This window comes from Oncorhynchus masou, chromosome 28 (assembly GCF_036934945.1).
Source record: "Oncorhynchus masou masou isolate Uvic2021 chromosome 28, UVic_Omas_1.1, whole genome shotgun sequence".
Classification (NCBI taxonomy): Eukaryota; Metazoa; Chordata; class Actinopteri; order Salmoniformes; family Salmonidae; genus Oncorhynchus; species Oncorhynchus masou.
Window position 1 is genome coordinate 24,874,021 of NC_088239.1, and position 21,063 is coordinate 24,895,083.

At 41.8% G+C, this 21,063-nt stretch overlaps 1 protein-coding gene across 1 annotated transcript in view; it reads left to right on the forward strand.

Moving 5' to 3' along the window:
- The window catches only part of LOC135517405 (rho GTPase-activating protein 21-like), an 88,688-nt gene that overhangs the window by 43,044 nt on the left and 24,581 nt on the right, over positions 1–21,063 (forward strand). Inside the window, 3 exon segments of the mRNA XM_064941659.1 lie at positions 13,030–13,122; positions 19,971–20,049; positions 20,627–20,681. Coding sequence (XP_064797731.1) covers positions 13,030–13,122; positions 19,971–20,049; positions 20,627–20,681 — 227 coding nt within the window.

Below are 21,063 nucleotides of genomic sequence, written 5' to 3' on the forward strand. Positions count from 1 at the left end.
ACCATTTTACTAGCCCTAGGAGAGCTGGTTAGTCTGTTTTCATGTTGTCTAGAGTGTTAGGGACTAACTGTGCTGCTGCCAACAATTGAATAACTTTTTTTGTCAATGTTTACTGACACCGGTCATATTCAGCGGGTGTTGCGCGTTTGTAAATTAATCAGTTATGCTACGCTCTGGCACACTCAGACGAGAGTGCTCTGAAATTGAAGTAGATAGCCAGAGTGAATTTACAAACGCACACAATGTACCAGGCCAGCTGTGATTTACAACCTGATGGCAATATTTTTGGACAACCAAGAAATGTATTGGTGAATTATATTAATCATGCATTGAACTGCATTCATCTATTCTGCCAACAACAATGCCTTACTGTACGTCATGGAATTTTTTGTCAAATATGGCCGGTTTTTAAAACCCCTTATGAAGTTGGTTTTGAAGCATAAACTGGGAATATGATACTTTTGACTATTATGATTATCTATTTCATGACTGCAAAGTAGTTAAAACGCTGTCAGTTCTACTTTAAGCGTCAATCTTCTCTCTGGTAGAAAAAGTACCCATATGTCATACTTGAGTGAAAGTAAAGTTACCTTAATAGAAAATGACTCCAGTAAAAGTGAAAGTCGCCCAGTAAAATACTACTAGAGTAAAAGTCCTAAAATATTTGGTCTTAAATATACTTCAAAAGTAAATTTAATTGTTAAAATATGCTTAAATTCCTTATACTAAGCAAACCAGACGCCACAACTTTCTTTTTTAAAATGTCTTATTTACGGATAGCCAGGGGCAGACTCCAATACATAATTTACAAACGAAGCATTTGTGTTTAGTGAGTTGCCACATCACAGGCAGTAGGGATGACCAGGGATATTATCCTGATAAGTGTGTGAATTGGACCATTTTCCTGTCCTCCTAAGCATTTGAAATGTAAGGAATACTTTTGAGTTTCAGGAAAAATGTATGGAGTAAAAAGTACATTATTTTACTTAGGAATATAGTAAAAGTTGCCAAAAATATAAATAAAGTACAGATACCCCCAAAAACTACTAAAGTAGTACTTTAAAGTATTTTTACTTAAGTACTTTACACTACTGCTCACTCTACCCACCGGCAAAATTTCAGTTGCATCTTGCGCCATAGGCTGCACTTGTCTGTCTGTCACGCATGTAAACAACTAACTTGCCTGCTCTGTCCCCACTTATTGGTGAAGTAACTTAATGAGCTAAATGTAAAAATAAAAAAAACAGTTGATTTTACTGGTTAAAAAAGGAACAGAATCTCCCAAGTGGCGTTCTAAAGAATTGCATCGCAGTGCAAGAGGCATCACTACAGACCCGGGTTCGATCCTATCACGAAAATTAGGGAGAAAAGGGTAAAATAACAATTAAAAAGGGAACCTTATAAACCTGTACTTGCTGGTCGCAACAGTGGAATGGAATGCAACAAAGTGTGTTTCTGCTCAGAATGAAACGATTGGAAAATAATTTTGGTTACAACCCCTGGTTATGGTATGACTGGACAAGTGAAGTGATTATCAGAGCAGAGAGGGAGGGAACAGTCGGCTCATGAGCAGGCAGATTCTGGTCTTACAAAAGGGAAATTGCGCAGCGGAGAGAATTCCTGTAAGCATCTCGTTGGCTATCTTCGTGTCGCATTCCGCAGGCTCGGCACGGGGCCCGAAACATAAAACACACAGAGCCCCCACAGTGACATCAGGAAATCCTTAGGGGTATTGTGTGTCTGTTTCAATGCGTGTGCACCCACATATGCATCTACCATTCATTCCCTCCTGCCTGGACAGCCCCTAATGCCCCCTTGGTCCGGGTCCTGTAAATCCTCCTATGTTTCATACCACGCTCGTAAATGGTAGTCACATTGAGTCCTGTTCTGTAACAGTTTAGATTTCTCCTGCAAGATTCACAAATGTTAAATGTTACTTCATGTAAGACTCGGTTTCGCAAGACTCTCCCTCTCAGCTTTCCTCCCACAAGCTTTCTCTAAGATCGGCTGGACCGCAGTATGAAGTGGTGATATTCTTGTTTGGTTTCATCCTCAGTACTTCAGTATGATGTATTTCTCCTCCGTCTATCTACTGGTAGGGTCCCACCATATTGCTCTTTCAGATCAGCAGCTGAGTGTATTAGATTGGAAACATGGCAGGAAAAACACTTTCAGGTATTGAGATCCATCCACAGTTTTTCCTCGTTCAGCCCTAGACAGCCCTTTTAGCCTGTGTCATGCGGTCCCATATTCCCTCCAGAGCAGCCGTGGAGTTTATTTGCTTGACTTTGGGCCAGTGTGTGATGAGGCAGTTGCTGTTTGGATAGAGGGGGCCTGCTCCGCTCGCCTCACCCCATGTTGACTATCTGGGTGTTGCCGCTGGAACCCCTTCAAACCCCAGGAACGCGCTCGCACACACACACACCACCCACACCACACACACACACACACACTGCCTGCCTGCTTGGGATCGAGGAATCTCAACCCAATCTAAACACACAGACGGGAAGTGTGTGTGTTTGTGGAATTGTGTTTAGAAGTGTTGATGTCTGTTTGTTGCTTTTCACAATGATTGTATACATATCGAACGGCTGTTATTTCAAATAGTCTTCTAACTTGTTTCCTCTCTCTAGCTCCCCCCCTCCAGTTCAGTCTTTCTCTCTCTGGCTGTGTATTTTACTTAGCTGTTGAAGAGGACTATACACATGAGATATATTGTATTATGCTTGTGAAGCTGTGGTACTTCGGGGACGAAAAAGCGCTCCAGAAACATAAAAATCTACATCTGTTAAAATATTTGTCTTTTTGTTCTGTGTGAAAGTCTTCACGGGAGATGTCCAATTTTTATTTCATTTTTGGCAGATTTTGGTCGGCCTCCATAAAGATTGCAGAGGGAGCAATAGCACAAGAAAGTAGAATTCCCCAATATTCTCTGGTGGGCTTTAAAAACCCCAACCTTCCTTAGCGAAGTTCCATCCAGCTAACTCTTCCCTTAAAGCAGTGGTCACCAACCTTTTTATTGAGTCAAGATCACTTTCGGAGTCAAAAAAGCAAGCCAAGGTCTACCGCTCTTTTAAAAAAAAATTTTTAAATTTTTTTACATAACTTCAAAAATGGAAGCCTATGCAACATTAACCTAATTAAAACAGTTCTGTCAGAATGCGGTTTGTGCAGTAGGCGTAGTACATTATCACAACATATTGGCTATGCTTGGCCTGACGACATTGTTCTTCTCAGACCATATATTTCAAAACTCTAAATTTAATAACAAAATGCATCAGTGGTTGAAGCACTTATTGTACTGGACTGATGGGACCTGCATCTGATGGTCAGTCTCGTCAGAGGGAGGGAGAGGGCAGCAGCGGGTCCCTCCTCTCAGGGTCCCTGCTCTCTCCTTTGCTCCGATGAGACTGACCAGAGACAGGGGTCTTCCACCTGATGGCGAAACTGGAGTCACACCACATTATTGATGCCTCTTGCACAAATTCATGTTGTTCCTATTACCAGAGAAAATGTAATATTCCTTGATATTAAAATAGACACGATGAGCTGCTAATAATGAAAATGCAGGTCTATCGATACACTTGGCTAATGGCTACTCATTTGTTGCAGCTGCTGTGCTGGTAGTAAGTAGCGTGAGTGGAAGTAGGGAGAAACGTGTTGTAATTTAAAAATATATATAAAAACAGTGACACTGCTGAATAAAAACTTAAACATGAACTCGCTCATAAAAACAGCAGCTCTTTGCTGTATTCTTTGACCGTCTCTCTCTGGCCATGGTTTTAAAAGTTATGAAATCTCACGTGGGCTAGAATCAAACTTTGCTGTGGGGTCTGGTCATGGAAGCTTTAGGCACAGTGATTTGAGCTATCCGATTTGCCAGCGCTATAGGAGCACTTTTTTTGGCTGTCCTGGTTCTTCGTGGAGGCCGAGTTTGTCCTTTCATACACTTTGCCTACCCGATGCGCAAGGCTTTTGAATCAAGTACACCTAATACCAACAGTGCAAGACGAATATAAGAAAATAATTTGAGTACAAGGCTTTATCATTGGCTTTTCTCCAGAAATGGTGGTCGACTAGCAATGCCTTGAAGATCGACTATTTTGCGTTCGACCGGTTGGTGACCACTGCCTTAGAGCAACAGAAGACTTCTCACACACTTCCACCCTAGTGTCCTGGATGCTATGTTTCTTGGACATATCGTCCTCCACAGGGGTTTTTCCTATAGAGCCAGCAGAGTTTGCTTGGTAAATTCCAGATTCACTTTTGTGAGTAAACTCTGAGCCAATGGCAGCTCTCCACTTCGTCCGTTGATATACCACTGATGTGTGAGGAAAAAGGTTAGGGAAAATGTTGAACAAACTATTTTCCAAATACAAATTCCAAAATGGTATGTTCGTCAAGCACATAACGTAGGACTTTATTTGAAAGTAGTTCTTTCTCCATTTTCCCTACCCTTTTTGGGTTGCTGGATCGAATCCCCGAGCTAACAAGGTAGTTAACCCACTGTTCTCCTTTAGGACGTCATTGTAAATAAGAACTTGTTCTTAACTGACTTGCCTAGTTAAAGGTTAAATAAAAAAATGAAAAATATTTATTATATATATATATATGTATATATGTATAAAATACGGGTTGCTCCTAATAGAACTCTCCTAGGTGAAGTGAACATCTGTGCTCGCATACTCCCTTAAAATCCCTTTGCTTGGAAAATGAGAAAAAAAACTGCAATAGTGCTGTTTGTCCGTCTTGAGACGCGATAGCAAAAGTTAACTTCCTTAAAATAGTCACAATTAGGAATTCCCAAGTGGTGCAGTGGTCTAAGGCACTCCATCGCGGTTGCTAGCTGTGCCACTAGACTTCCTGGTTCGAGTCCAGGCTCTGTCGCAGCCGGCCGCAACCAGGATACCCAAGGGGCGGAGCACAATTGGCCCAGCGTCGCCCGGGTTTATTTTATTCAACCAGGTAGAGAACAAGTTCTCATTTACAACTGCGACCTGGCCAAGATCAAAACTAAGTAGTGCGACAAAACAACACAGTCACACATAAACAAACGTACAGTCAATAACACAAAATAAAATAAAAATAGAAAAATATACATGTACAGTGTTTGCAAATATAGAAGAGTAGGGAGGTAGGCAATAAATAGGCCCTAGAGGTGAGAATAATTACAATTTAGCATTAATACTGCAGTGATAGATGTGCAGATGATGATGGGCAAGGAGATACTGGGGTGCAAAAGAGCAAGAGTCATAATATGGGGATGAGGTAGTTGGGTGTGCTATTTACAGATTGGCTGTGTACAGGTACAGTGATCGGTAAGCTGCTCAGACAGCTAATGCTTGAAGTTAGGGAGGGAGATATGAGACTCGAGCTGCAGAGATTTTTGCAATTCATTCCAGTCATTGGCAGCAGAGAAAAGGCTACCAAAGGTAGTGTTGGCTTTAGGAATGATCACTAGTGCAATGTACCTGCTGGAGCGTGTGCTACGGGTAGGTGTTGCTATGGTGACCAGTGAGCTGAGATGAGGAGGGGCTTTACCTAGCAAAGACTTATAGATGACCTTGAGCCAGTGGGTTTGGCAACGGATATGTAGTGAGGGCCAGCCAACAGGAGCATACAGGTCACAGTGGTGGGTAGTATATGGGGCTTTGGTGATAAAACGGATGGCACTATGATCGACTACATCCAATTTGTTAGGTGGAGTGTTGGAGGCTATTTTGTAAATTACATCGCCGAAGTCGAGGATCGGTAGGATAGTCAGTTTTACGAGAGTATGTTTGGCGGCATGACTGAAGGAGGCTTTGTTGTGAAATAGGAAGCCGATTCTAGATGTAATTTTGGATTGGAGATGCTTAATGTGAGTCTGGAAGGAGAGTTTACAGTCTAACCAGACACATAGGTATTTGTAGTTGTCCACATATTCTAGGTCAGAACCGCCCAGAGTAGTGATGCTAGTCGGACGGGAGGGTGCGGGCAGCAATCGGTTGAAGAGCATGCATTTAGTTTTACTAACATTTAAAAGCAGTTGGAGGCCACAGAAGGAGTGTTGTATGGCATTGAAGCTCGTTTGGAGGTTTGTTAGCACAGTGTCTAAAGAAGGGCCAGATAGATACAGAATGTTGTTGAACCCACCCCCATAGAGACTGCCAGAGGTCCGGGTTAGGGGAGGATTTAGCCGGCAGGGATGTCCTTGTCCCATCGTGCTCTAGTGACTCCTGTGGCAGGCCCTGCACATGCATGCTGACACGGTCGTAAGGTTACGGTGTTTCCTCCGACACATTGGTGTGGCTGGCTTCAGGGTTAAGCAGGCATTGTGTCAAGAAGCAGTGCGGCTTGGTTGGGTCGTGTTTCGGAGGATGCATGGCTCTCGACCTTCGCCTCTCCCGAGTCGGTACGGGAGTTGCAGCGACGAGACGACTAACTACCAATTGGATACCACGAAAAGGGGGTAAAAGTAAACAATTATGTAAAAAATTGTCATAACTCAAGAAATCTTTTAAATAATTAGGATATTTTTGCAGAGGAGGTCTTGGTTGTCCAATTGTACATCTAAATAAGGTGTTTGCAGTATTTCTCAAGTGAAAAATGTGCATGAAAACTTGTCGTTGAATGACATACTGCTAGTTAGGTACTGAAAAGTAGCCAATTACCAAGTACCATTCGTACTAAGGCAGTCTTCTACCAACATCGTTATTAGCCTATGATTTGAGCAGTGTAGGTGTCGCACGTGTGCCGTAATGGGGGCCAGAGGTGTTGCCACCACACTGAAGTGGTACTCATACAAATTTGTAGAAAATCTGCAAGGAAGAATGGGGGGCGGAATCCCTAAATGCAGATGTGCAAAGCTGATAGACATACCCAATATGACTCCGCTGTAATCACCAAGGTGCTTCTACAAAGTATTGTGTCGATGAGAATTGTTTTTGTTTTTTTTTCATTTTCAATAAATGTGCAAAGAACATGCTTTTCACTTTGCCATTATGGGATATTTTGAGCAGATGGGTGAGAGGGAGAATATTATTTATTTTTATCCATTTTGAATTCAGGGAGTAACACAACATCATGTGGAATAAGTCAAGGGGTATGAATACTTTCTGAAGGCACCTTATCCATCAACTGACTCACAGGATTTTACTCAATTAATTGATGTCTCCGTTATGTACTGGAAAAACCTTTTGGTTACGAGGGGTTGAAGATTTTCATGATACTCATCTTCTTTGTTTCTTTGAACATTTAACCTGATTGGTTATTAAAAGTAGATGCATTGTGGCTGAAAGCAGTTTGATAGGCATTGATCATATACCAATAATAATCTATTTCCCAGACTTTCGAAACACCATGGGTTGGGGCAGAATCACTCACTTACTGTTTATATGGAGACTAGAGATCATGCGCCTCCTATTTTTATCATTCCTGTTGTACCAGAGTCACAGATTACCATCTACACACACAGTCCTCTCTGTCAGTTGTTTTTGAAGTGTTGCCAGGCAGAGGCCTGTCCCTCTACAAACAAGAGGGATAGAGAGACAGAACAAGGGGGCTTGAGAGAGGAAGAGGAGGCATGAGTGCGCGTACATCCACATGTGATTGTTTGTGTGCATTGTGCCCTATGTAACTACGTGCAAGAGAAAGAGGGAAAGAAAATATTAGAGGGTTTGTTGCATTCTGTCCGGGCTAATGCAGGCAGGCGGCGGGCGCTGCTCCCAGCCCCTCTGTAGAATAACATTATCTAACCCAAAACAACGGGAGAGTGATGGAGCCAGCCCACACAACCAGGCCCAGCTGCGCATGCAGGGACTGCAGCCAAACCAGCTGACGCAGCGCTGAAGCCCAGCCAAACCAAAACGCTGAAGCCCAGGCTGCAGCGTTACACTGCAGACAAGCGCTGCCTGGAAAACCGTACTCTATAGAGAGAGCGCAAGAGAGACCTCCACCAGGTTAGGATGTTAGCACATACTGCAAAAGCCTTATGCAAGGTTATCCTTTTTATTATGTTCAAAACATGTAATGATGGATTATTTGCCTTAAAGCAGTTTGTGGCCTGTGTTGTCCAGCAGTTGGAGCCGCACTGACCCCGGAAAACATATATTATGTCATATTCAGCATGGGTTCGAATCCAGCCCACTGCTCTTTGACTCGACCTCTCCTACATTGACCTCTAGTAGAATGCTTCAACAACTGTATTAGTTGTTCAAGTAGTAGCTTGAAGGGAAAGCCGCATACTGTATCGCTACAGCTAAAAGCCTATTGGTCTGCTCGATGGAACACATCTGATTCTTCTATTTACATCTGGCTGTAGCAATATTTATATCGAAGTAAAAAAATGTATATATATTTATCCTTTTCCAGCCAACAGCTGTCTGCGAATTAAAAAGGTCAAATATGTAACGTTGTCCTATTTCATCAATCTCAACTGTCATTCTACTTTAGTAGGATAGGGACTTTAAAAATATCCAAAGCTGTTGATTTCCTGATTTTTAATCTCGCTTATCCAGCTGTAGGGCTGGAAACTCCAGAATCCAATTTGTACAGTCGAATCTGAACGTTGTCGGATTGATGTTGGAATGGGATGAGGAGAGGTTTCTCTTGATGGAACAGGGAAGAGCAGGCTTTTGGGTTTCTCTCTCGGCAAGAGAGGCGTTTGTGTCCCCTGTGAATCTTTCTTTTTTAAGCAGTATTGTCAGTCAGTTTATTTAACCTTTTAGATATGAAATAAGATTTAAATTAGATAAAGTCATACCCTTTTTTTTCGACACTTGCAACCATTTTCCATTAAAATGGAAGTAGCAGTGTAGCCTTGTCATTTGGAACTGGGATTCCATGGTATCCTTCAGACAAATTAGGACGACACACTTGTCACCCATTTTGAAAGGGTTAAATAGTGAAATGGAATGAAGGTGAAGGGTAATGCCGTTTTGCCCTTGGATTACTACGGCTCTCATCATGTAAGTAACATTGAGCAATGACTTTGTTCCTCATTGTATGCCCTCTAGTGCCATCTGCTGGAATAAAGGTGTCGCTCTCTTATGGTGGAAATCAATTTGTAGTTAAAACAGTATAACATACACAAATTGTCACATTGCAGGTTAGGTTTAGTCTGTTTTGTGCTCACCTTGGTCATTTCTGCCATTGTACTGTAGGTTCACAGGTATATACTGCAGATATGCTATAGGGCTGCCATAAATACACCAGAATAGTGTTAATTTGTTGTAGGCAAAGGCTTTGGCAAAATAAATAGACAATTCAACACCAATAGAGTAGATCTATAAGATCAGTTTGGGCTGATTTTTTAAAATGTATTATTCAGAGCATTTCTTCACTCATCAGAAGCATTCATCCTCTGACATAGTATTTTCCACCACAAGAGGGAGTTTAGGGCAGCAAAATACATAACTTTCCTGAAGTGGCACATGATTATGCGAGACGCTTTGTATTTGCATGTCTCTCCACGTGTGGGTCTTCCGGAATTCTGTCAGCGTGTCTGTTCATACTAATAGTGAGAATCAGGGATATGTTGTTCAGAGAGATGTTTAGGTCAGAAGCTGACTGTTTGTGGAGATTTACAGAGTTGTTTACAGAGTTGTGCTTGCCTTCTCCTTTTGGTTCTGACACTTGTAATAAAGATCTTTTTAAAGAAGACAAAGCTCCAGCTGCCTCGTCTCCACAGCCTGTCCAGAGTACAATGTTTAAACTGACAGCGTGGCACACAGCCCAGGGACTCACGCACCCACCCACCGGCCAGGGTTTCCGTCGTGAAAATGTGTCACCGGACATTTGACCGGCAGCGTCTCAATTCACCTGACATTTGAGAAAATCTCCCTCGATCTCTTGTCTCACCGACTCAGACAAATAAATAGACACACAGGAATACATTACCACCCCCACACACTTCCCTCCACTCTATGGTGACACCCTCCCCTTTTCACACACACAAACACAGTGGCGCTTGTGAGGTGCCTTCAAAAAGTATTCATACCCCTTGACTTATTCCACATTTTGTTGTTGCAGTCTGAATTCAAAATGGATTAAATGGTTTTTTTTCTCACCCATCTACACACAATACCCCATAATGTCAAAGTGAAAACATGTCTCATTTACATAAGTATTCACACCCCTGAGTCAATACATGTTACCTTTGGCAGTGATTACAGCTGTGAATCTTTTTGATTAAGTCTCTATAAGCTTGGCACACTTGGATTGTAAAATATTTGCACATTTTATGTGGTTGACTGTTTTGAAATTCTCATCACAACTGAGGGGCCTTACAGATAATTATGTGTTTTTATTTATTTATTTTTATTTCACCTTTATTTAACCAGGTAGGCTAGTTGAGAACAAGTTCTCATTTGCAACTGCGAACTGGCCAAGATAAAGCGTAGCAATTCGACACATACAACAACAGTTGCACATGGAATAAACAAAACATACATTCAATATTACAGTAGAACAAAAGAAAACAAAAAGTCTATATACAGTGAGTGCAAATGAGGTAAGTTGAGGAAATAAATAGGCCATGGTGGCGAAGTTATTACAATATAGCTATTAAACACTGGAATGGTAGATCGGCAGAAGATGAATGTGCAGGTGGAGATACTGGGGTGCAAAGGAGCAAAATAAATAAATAAAAGCCAGTATGGGGATGAGGTAGTTAGATAGATGGGCTGTTTACAGATAGGCTAAGTACAGGTGCAGTGATCTCTAAACTGCTCTGACAGCTGGCGCTTAAAGCTAGTGAGGGAGATGTGAGTCTCCAGCTTCCGAGATTTTTGCAATTCGTTCCAGTCATGGGCAGCAGAGAACTGGAAGGAAAGACGACCAAAGGAGGAATTGGCTTTGGGGGTGACCAGTGAGATATACCTGCTGGAGCGCGTGCTACGAGTGGGTGCTGCTTCAGTGAGCTGAGATAAGGCGGGGCTTTACCTAGCAGAGACTTGTAGATAACCTGGAGCCAGTGGGTTTGGTGACGAGTATGAAGCGAGGGCCAACCAACGAGAGCGTACAGGTCGCAATGGTGGCTAGTGTATGGGGCTTTGGTGACAAAACGGATAGCACTGTGATAGACTGCATTCAGTTTGTTGAGTAGAGTGTTGGAGGCTATTTTATAGATGACATCACCGAAGTTGAGGATCGGTAGGATGGTCAGTTTTACGAGGGTATGTTTGGCAGCATGAGTGAAGAATGCTTTGTTGAGATATAGGAAGCCGATTATAGATTTAATTTTGGATTGGAGATGCTTAATGTGAGTCTGGAAGGAGAGTTTACAGTCTAACCAGACACCCAGGTATTTGTAGTTGTCCACGTATTCTAAGTCAGAGCCGTCCAGAGTAGTGATGCTGGACAGGCGAGCAGCGATCGATTGAAAAGCATGCATTTAGTTTTACTTGCGTTTAAGAGCAGTTGGAGACCACGGAAGGAGAGTTGTATGGAATTGAAGCTCTTCTGGAGGTTAGTTAACACAATGTCCAAGGAGAGGCCAGAAGTATACAGAATGGTGTCGTCTGCGTAGAGGTGGATGAGAGAATTACCAGCAGCAAGAGCAACATCATTGATGTATACAGAAAAGAGAGTCAGCCCGAGAATTGAACCCTGTGGCACACCCATAGACACTGTCAGAGGTCCCAGACAACAGGCCCTCTGATTTGACACACTGAACTCTGATCAGAGAAATAGTTGGTAAACCAGGCGAGGCAATCATTTGAGAAACCAGGGTACAGAGATGAGGGAGTCATTCAAAAATCATGGTTAACACTATTATTGCATCCATGCCAATTATTGTGTGACTTGTTCAGCACATTTTTACTGCTGAACTTATTTGGGCGTGCTGTAACAAAGGGGTTGCATTAACAAAGGTAGGTTCGATTCCCACGGGGGAAAACATATGAAAAATGTATGCACCTACCACTTACTGTAAGTCTGGATAAGAGCTTCTGCTAAATGACTAAACATGTGTTGAATACTGATTTGACTCCAGGCATTTCAGCTTTTCATTTTGAAGTTGTTAACATTTCTGAAAATGTAATTCCGCCTTCACATTATTGGGTATTGTGTGTAGGTGACGCAAGGTCGTTGGTTACTCCCCTTGCGTTGGAGCCATGTCATTCTTTGGTTACTAGGCGTAACCCCCATTTCCAGTTGCTAGCCAAGCACAAAGTCATGCGTCATCGACAACTTTATTACTGGAACTATCAGATGGACATAATTTTAAACTAGGTATGTCATCCGGTATCAGTCCTATACAGCGGGCTTCAAAAGTATTGGGACAGCGATGCATTTTTTTGACTCTGTACTCCAGCACTTTGGATTTGAAATTATAGAATGACTGAGGTTTATTTTATTTTTGTTTTTTTACTGAAGTGCAAAAGCCTATAGTGCTCTACACCCCTGTGCATCTAGGTATGAGCTGTTCAGGCATCAAATGACCGTTGAAAAGAGGAGATAAAGAAAGTTTAATAGACAAAGCTAGTAAAACAATTACTTATAATCATTAGTAAACATATCTGTTTGGGCTTCTTGCTGTTCATTTGCAATTATGTTCCGGCCCAAATTTGCCTTAAGCGCAATTCAGGGTTCACCCCATTATTTGGGACGCTGAACACTAAAAGTAGGGGTCTGTGTTGAGAAGCCTATGTTAATGTGTTATGATGCAGATGTTGCAGCTTTTTTATTTATTTTGTATTTATTTATTTATTTAGATAGAGGCGTGCAATTTATTCAGATAAACAAACAAACTTTTCAATGGCATGTAGAAACACTGCTGTCTTGTCTGGCCTCTTGGCAGTGTGTGGTTCCAGCTGAGTAAACCCTGCTGTGTTCATCTGAAAAGAGAGCTCTCCCTCTTCTTTAAATGAGAACACTTACTCCCTCCCTAGACCATGTTTTCATACGTTAGATGTGTACCTATGCTAACATTTGAAAGTGCCAGCAAGCTGTAATGCTAGTGATGTAGCTAGCTCTAATCCTAGTAGTGATAGTCCCTTGGCTCTGCACCATGGCACCTGACCCCCGGTGCGCTTTTTCTGTTTCCAGGGAGACAGAGGAACAGGCTGGAGCCAATGGACACCATCTTCGTCAAGCAAGTGAAGGAGGGAGGCCCTGCCCACGGAGCTGGACTCTGTACAGGTAACAACAGCATGACTCATGTTTAGTGCCACTGATTTGGGAAAGGGAAGTGGGATACCTAGTCAGTTGCACAAATTAATGCATTTAACCGAAATGTGTCTTCCGCATTCCACCCAACCCCTCTAAATCAGAGAGGTGTGGGGGGGTTGCCTTAATCGACATCCACATCATAGGCGCCTGGGGAGCAGTTATTGTTGGGGGTTAACTGCCTTGCTCAAGGGGCAGATTTTTCCACCTTGCTGACCTTTCGGTTACTGGCCCAATGCTTTTAACCGCTAGACTACCTGCTGCCCCTGATTTGACAACACAATATAGATACATTTCCCTGACGCTTGTGGATTCTCAAGACCACATTCACTTCTATATCATTTGCTTGTTGTCAAAACAAAGATTTGTCTTGTCATCTAATTTAATTAAAGCCAAATCAGAGAATGTGGTCACCATATACGCATGCAATGCCACTGTACTCTCAGTGCTGTTGGTTGGCTACATGGCAGGAACGGCAAAGTGGCACAGACTAGGGTTTAATATTTTCCCGCTATTTTACAAATGTTCCATCCAAGAATAACTCACTTCCTGGTAACCTGGTATTTCCTGCCGAAACTGGAAGTGTCATTCTAAAACGTATAAATATATCTGGATTTGATTAGAGCTTTGATCAACATGAACACTGAAGCCTGATGCTACCTAAGCCTGATGAGCCATACAAATAAGGACATTTTATGAGCCCTATATTAAATCCATTTTATGATCCCAAGCCATTATCCACTACATAGCCTATGATATGGGGTGGCAGTTTAGACTAGTGGTAAGCGCATTGGACAAGTAACCAAAAGGTTGCAAGTTCAAATCCCCCAGCTGGTACGAATCTGTCGTTCTACCCCTGAACAGGCAGTTAACCCACTGTTCCTAGGCCGTCATTGAAAATAAGAATTTGTTCTTAACTGACTTGCATAGTTAAATAAAGGTAAAATAATAAATAAATAAAAATATAGGCTACCGCACATTATGCACAACAGTAAAACATTGAGGGCATAAGATGTCGCTGTGCTCTCTTGGGTAATAAATTAAACGAGCTCCAATAGCCTAATCTTTTTGAATGTGTGGACTGTATTGTATTATACTGTATTATATGGATTGGAATTCGGACCTCATTCAAACCATGAAGGTTGGCGAGAACATGCCATGCTGGTGCAGAACATGCGACCTACAAAGTTCCAGTTATAGGCTAGTGAATTTGATTTTAAAATATAATATTTTACATTTGTATAATTAGTAGGCTGGCACATATATACAGTGGCAAGAAAAGGTATGTGAACCCTTTGGTATTACCTGGATTTCTGCATAAATTGGTCATCAAATTTGATCTGATCTTCATCTAAGTCACACAATAGACAAGCATAGTGTGCTTAAACTAATAACACACGAATTATTGTATTTTTCATGTCTATATTGAATACATAATTTAACCATTCACAGTGTAGGTTGGAAAACGTATGTGAACCCCTAGGCAAATGACTTCTCGAAAAGCTAAAAACATTCACAAAATTTGAGTTGGCTACTCTCAAGAAGCATTGCCTGATGTGAACCATGCCTCGAACAAAAGAGATCTCAGAAGACCTTAGATTAAGAATTGTTGACTTTGCATCAAGCTGGAAAGGGTTACAAAAGTATCTCTAAAAGCCTTGATGTTCATCAGTCCACGGTAAGACAAATTTTATATAAATGGAGAAAGTTAAGCACTGTTGCTATTCTCCCTATGAGTGGCTGTCCTGCAAAGATAACACCAAGAGCACCGTGCAGAATGCTCAATGAGGTTAAGAAGAATCCTATAGTGTCAGCTAAAAACTTACAGAAATCTCTGGAACATGCTAACATCTCTGTTGACGAGTCTAAGATACGTAAAACACTAAACAAGAATGGTGTTCGTGGGAGGACACAATGGAAGAAGCCACTGCTGTCCAAATAGTTTGCAAAAGTGCACCTGGATGTTCCACAGTGCTACTGGTAAAATATTCTGTGGACAGATGAAACTACAATTGAGTTGTTTGGAAGGAACACGCAACACTATGTGTGGAGAAAAAAAAGGTACAGCACTTCAACATCATCCCAACTGTAAAGTATGGTGGAGGGAGCATCATGGTTTGGGGCTGCTTTGCTCCCTCAGGGCCTGAACAGCTTGCTATCATCGACAGAGACATTTCCCCCCAAGTTTATCAAGACCTTTTGCAGGAGAATGTTAGGCTATCTGTCCTCCAAATTGAACCTCAACATAAGTTGGGTAATGCAACAGGACAATGACCCAAAACACACAACTACAGAACATGTTTGATTGAGGTTATTGCTACCAAAGGAGGGTCAACCAGTTATTAAATCCAAAGGTTCACATACTTTTTCCACTCTGCACTGTGAATGTTTACACACTGTGTTCAATAAAGACATGAAAACGTATAACTGTTTATTAGTTTAACGAGACTGTGTTTGTCAATTGTTGTGAAGTAGATGAAGATCAGATCATTATTATTACCAATTCGTTCAAAAATGCAGGTATTTCCAAAGAGTACACATACTTTTTCTTGCCACTGTACCTTTCATAACATTTCTCCTGTTGTTGTGCCATGTGCGTATTAGCCTACCTCCTCCTCCTCTATTGTTTCTTCATTCCTTCAACAAGTAAATTAAATGTTTTGTTGTCCTTATCTTCATCATTGTAATGACATGTTTGAATAATATAGGACTAGAATAAGATGCAGGCAGCTATCACTTCTCTTCACTAAGATTGACTGGTTGTGTGTGTTTCGCCAATCATAATGGGACCCATGTCATCCAAAAAGGTATACTTTTTACTCATCTGTCCATAGAACATTCTTCCAAGGGGTATCGGTGATCATCCAGGTGCTTCCAATGTGCTTTTTGGCAAACTTCTGTCAACATTTTGGATGAGACGGGTCCTGTTATGTCTGGCAAAAACCTAACACTGCATTCGACAGTAACAACCTCATACCAACGGTCAAGCATGGTGGTGGTAGTTTAATGATTTGCTGCCTCAGGACCTGGACAACTTTCTTTAATAGAAGAAACCATGAATTCTGCTCTGAATCAGATAATTCTACCGGAGAATGTCAGGTCATCTGTCTGTGAGCTGAAGTGCAGTTGGGTCATGCAGCAAGACAATGAACGAAAACACACAATCAACTCTACATGAAAATGGTTAAAAAGTAACCAATTTGACATTTTGGAATGGCCTAGGGAAGTCCAGACTTAATCCCAATGGAGATGTTGCGGCAGGACTTGAAAACCCACAAATGTCGCTGAGTTAAAGCAGTTCTGCATGCAAGAGTCAGCCAAAATTCCTTCACAGAGATGTGAGCGACTGATCAACAACTACAGGAAGCTTTTGGGGCGGCATGGTAGCCGAGTGGTTAGATCATTGGACTAGAAACCGAAAGGTTACAAGTTCAAATCCCGAGCTGACAAGGTACAAATCTGTCGTTCTGCCCCTGAACAAGGCAGTTGTGTGAGGGGAAATGCTACCCACTGTTCCTAGGCTGTCATTGAAAATAAGAATTTGTTCTTAACTGACTTGCCTGGTTAAATAAAGATAAAATAAAAACAATTTGGTTGCAGTCATTGCTGTTAAAGGTGGCACATCCAGTTGTTGAGTGACTTTTTCACTCGTGAATTTGTTAATAAAATAAATTAAAATAAGTGCAGTGGGGTAAAAAAGTATTTAGTCAGCCACCAATTGTGCAATTTCTCCCACTTAAAAAGATTGGAGAGGCCTGTAATTTCCATCATCACTATGACAGACAAAATGAGAGAAAAAAGTCACATTGTAGGATTTTTAATGAATTTATTTGCACATTATGGTGGAAAATAAGTATTTGGTCGCCTACATACAAGCAAGAGTTCTGGCTCTCACAGACCTGTAACTTCTTCTTTAAGAGGCTCCTCTGTCCTCCACTCGTTACCTGTATTAATGGCACCTGTTTGAACTTGTTATCAGTATAAAAGACACCTGTCCACAACCTCAAACAGTCACACTCCAAACTCCACTATGGCCAAGACCAAAGAGCTGTCAAAGGACACCAGAAACAAAATTGTAGACCTTCACCAGGCTGGGAAGACTGAATCTGCAAATACGTAAGCAGCTTGGTTTGAAGAAATCAACTGTGGGAGCAACTGTGGGAGCAATTATTAGGAAATGGAAGACATACAAGGACCACTGATAATCTCCCTCAATCTGGGGCTCCACGCAAGATCTCACCCCGTGGGGTCAAAATAATCACAAGAACGGTGAGCAAAAATCCCAGAACCACACGGGGGGACCTAGTGAATGACCTGCAGAGAGCTGGGACCAAAGTAACAAAGCCTACCATCAGTAACACACTACACCGCCAGGGACTCAAATCCTGCAGTGCCAGACGTGTCCCCCTGCTTAAGCCAGTACATGTCCAGGCCCGTCTGAAGTTTGCTAGAGAGCATTTGGATGATCCAGAAGAAGATTGGGAGAATGTCATATGGTCAGATGAAACCAAAATATAACTTTTTGGTAAAACTCAACTCATCGTGTTTGGAGGACAAAGAATGCTGAGTTGCATCCAAAGAACACCATACCTACTGTGAAGCATGGGGGTGGAAACATCATGCTTTGGGGCTGTTTTTCTGCAAAGGGACCAGGACGACTGATCCGTGTAAAGGAAAGAATGAATGGGGCCATGTATCGTGAGATTTTGAGTGAAAACCTCCTTCCATCAGCAAGGGCATTGAAGATGAAACATGGCTGGGTCTTTCAGCATGACAATGATCCCAAACACACCGCACGGGCAACGAAGGAGTGGCTTCATAAGAAGCATTTCAAGGTCCTGAAGTGGCCTAGCCAGTCTCCAGTTGTCAACCCCATAGAAAATCTTTGGAGGGAGTTGAAAGTCCGTGTTGCCCAGCAACAGCCCCAAAACATCACTGCTCTAGAGGAGATCTGCCAAAATACCAGCAACAGTGTGTGTGAACCTTGTGAAGACTTACAGAAAACGTTTGACCTCTGTTATATAGCCTTTGTTGGCAATGACAAAGTATTGAAACACTTTTGTTATTGACCAAATACTTATTTTCCACCATAATTTTCAAATAAATTCATTAAAAATCCTACAATGTGATTTTCTGGAATTTTTTTTCTCATTTTGTCTGTCATAGTAGAAGTGTATCTATGATGAAAATTACAGGCCTCATCTTTTTAAGTGGGAGAACTTGCACAATTGGTGGCTGACTAAATACTTTTTTGCCTCACTGTATATATTGTTTTGTTATTTGTTAACTCTGATGTTGGACGATTAGGCCTGGCCCAACATCGGGGTTTCAATTCACCCTATACGTGTTCAGCGCGGTTGAGGTCAGGGCTCTGTGCAGGCCAGTCAAGTTATTCCACACCGATCTCGGCAAACTATTTCTGTTTGAACCTCACTTTATGCATGGGGGCATTATTATGCTGAAATAGGAAAGGGCTTTCCCCACAAAGTTGGAAGCACAGAGTCTTTTAGAATGTCATTGTATGCTGTAGTGTTAAGATTTTCCTTCACTTAAACCTAGCCCGAACCATGAAAAACAGCCCCAGACCGTTATTCCTCCACCCAACTTTACAGTTGGCATAGACGAGTTTGATGTGCTACGCGCTTCAGCACTCTGCAGTCCTGTTCTGTGAACTTGTGTGGCCTACCACTTCGCAGCTGAGCCTTTGTTGCTCCGAGACGTTTCCACTTCATAATAACAGCACTTGCAGTTGACCAGAGCAGCTCTAGCAGGGCAGAAATTTGACGAACTGACTTGTTGGAAAGGTGGCATCCTATGACGGTGCCACGTTGAAAGTCACTGAGATCTTCAGTACAGGCCATTCTACTGCCACCGTTTTGTCTATGGAGAGTGTATGGCTGTTTGCTCTATTTTATACACCTGTCAGCAATCGTGTGGCTGAGATTACCGAATCCACTCATTTGAAGGGGTGTCCACATACGTTTGTTTAGTGTACACTCATTGTGAACTGTCCTCCATACTGAGATGCGCTATCTGTCCCCACCCTGAGCATTGATGATTGATCATGCAGATAGCAGAGGGTAGGCTGTGTCCCGTAGAGAAGCCAGATTTAGACATCGCATATAGTTTAACAGTTCTATTTCACGTCGTGCTGTTCATGGGAATTATTTATTATAATTTATTGGTTTCTCACAGTTATTTATACTGGGAAAAGGGAGTGGTTCTGGGTGGCTGATCTTGGTATCCCGGTTTCCGTTATTCAACTCTAGCACAGACACACAGCCTAGCTTTCACTTTTACTACTGAATAGCCACTTTCCTGGGAAAGGAGAGTGCACTGGTTTCCCCACAATTAGCTCTACTCTGTCCATAACTCCCTCTAACCAGCTTCCTGTAGATATCCTCTTCCCGAAAACTTGAATGAAAACGCCTGAGTCCTCAATGGCACCCTATTCCCTATAAAGTGCACTACTTCTGACCAGAGCCCTATGGGGGTGCGCTATATATAGAGTATAGGGTGCCATTTGAATTTGGGACATAGGCAACGTGTACAGTAGGGTTGACTATAAACACATTTATGCCGTGTCACTATTCCCCTTTGATCCCAACACAGTCTTATCTGTGTGAGAGGAAATGCTACAGTACTGAGAGCTACATCCTTACCCAAAATGAGGGATTATTGGGCACACAGCATCACATTTTAAAATTGTCATATGGCGTTGCAACCATCCACTGTCAATGATTGTGTTTTTCTTTTCATATGCTACATGTCCATTGGAGACACATTCAAAGTGTTTTCAATGTGAATTTTCTTCCCTTCAGGGGACCGGATTGTAAAGGTGAACAGAGAAAGTATCATTGGAAAGACGTACTCCCAAGTGATCGCTTTGATACAGAACAGGTAAGGGACTGCCTGCTTCTCTTATACATCACTCTCATGGAGTTTTACATGAAGAAGGGGGGTTATTTTGAAACAATGCTAATAGGTTGCAGGAAACCTTACCAGGAAGTGCCTTATTAAAGTATTTAAGGCTCTGCACATTTCAGAAACCTAGTCTCGTTTCGGTGCTATCGAGATTAGATCAAGTAAAAATGAACAGCTTTTTGTTAATCTAATCATTCAAACTAAATATTTGAAATTAAACATAAACCATTTCCTTCTCTGGAAATTCAAAGGGTGCTATGTGGTGTCACTGAAATGCAGTTTCTTCAGGAACTTTTTCAAATGTTGCTCTACCCATTTAACATTCCTTGGAAATTGGCACACAGGCATTGTTGAGCAATCCATGCGCCCATGGCATATATAACTGTCAGTTCCCAATGTTACTAAACCTTTACCCTCCTACTCATGAACATACCTTAAAGCTAAGTCTAAACTATGCAAAAAAAGGTTTAGTTGTTACATGAACTATGTTGATTGTGCACACTACTGCTCCAACTCATAAGCGGAATCTCTACTACTTTTGTCCCTCTCACAGCGACACCTTGTTGGAACTATGTGTGATGCCAAAAGATGAGGACATTTTGCAGTTGGTAAGTACAATTCATTTAAGTCCGTCCTCCTAACTTTGTGCTTGAGTATCTTCCTTGATTATTGTTGACTAGAGAATTGAAGTCACTTGTGAAGGTTTATGGGAATCATGAATTGATCATTGTTTGTGCCTAAAGTGGGATGGGTAGTTACTTTGTACTTTTCTCAGAAGGTAGTTGTTCCCATATCCTCGGAAATGTACATACACTTAGGTTGGAGTCATTAAAACTAGTTTTTCAACCACTCCACAAATTAATTTCTTGTTAACAAACTATAGTTTTGGCAAGTTTTGCAAGACATCTCCTCTGTGTATGATACAAGTAATTTTTACAATAATTGTTTACAGACAGATTATTTCACTTATAATTCACTGTATCACAATTC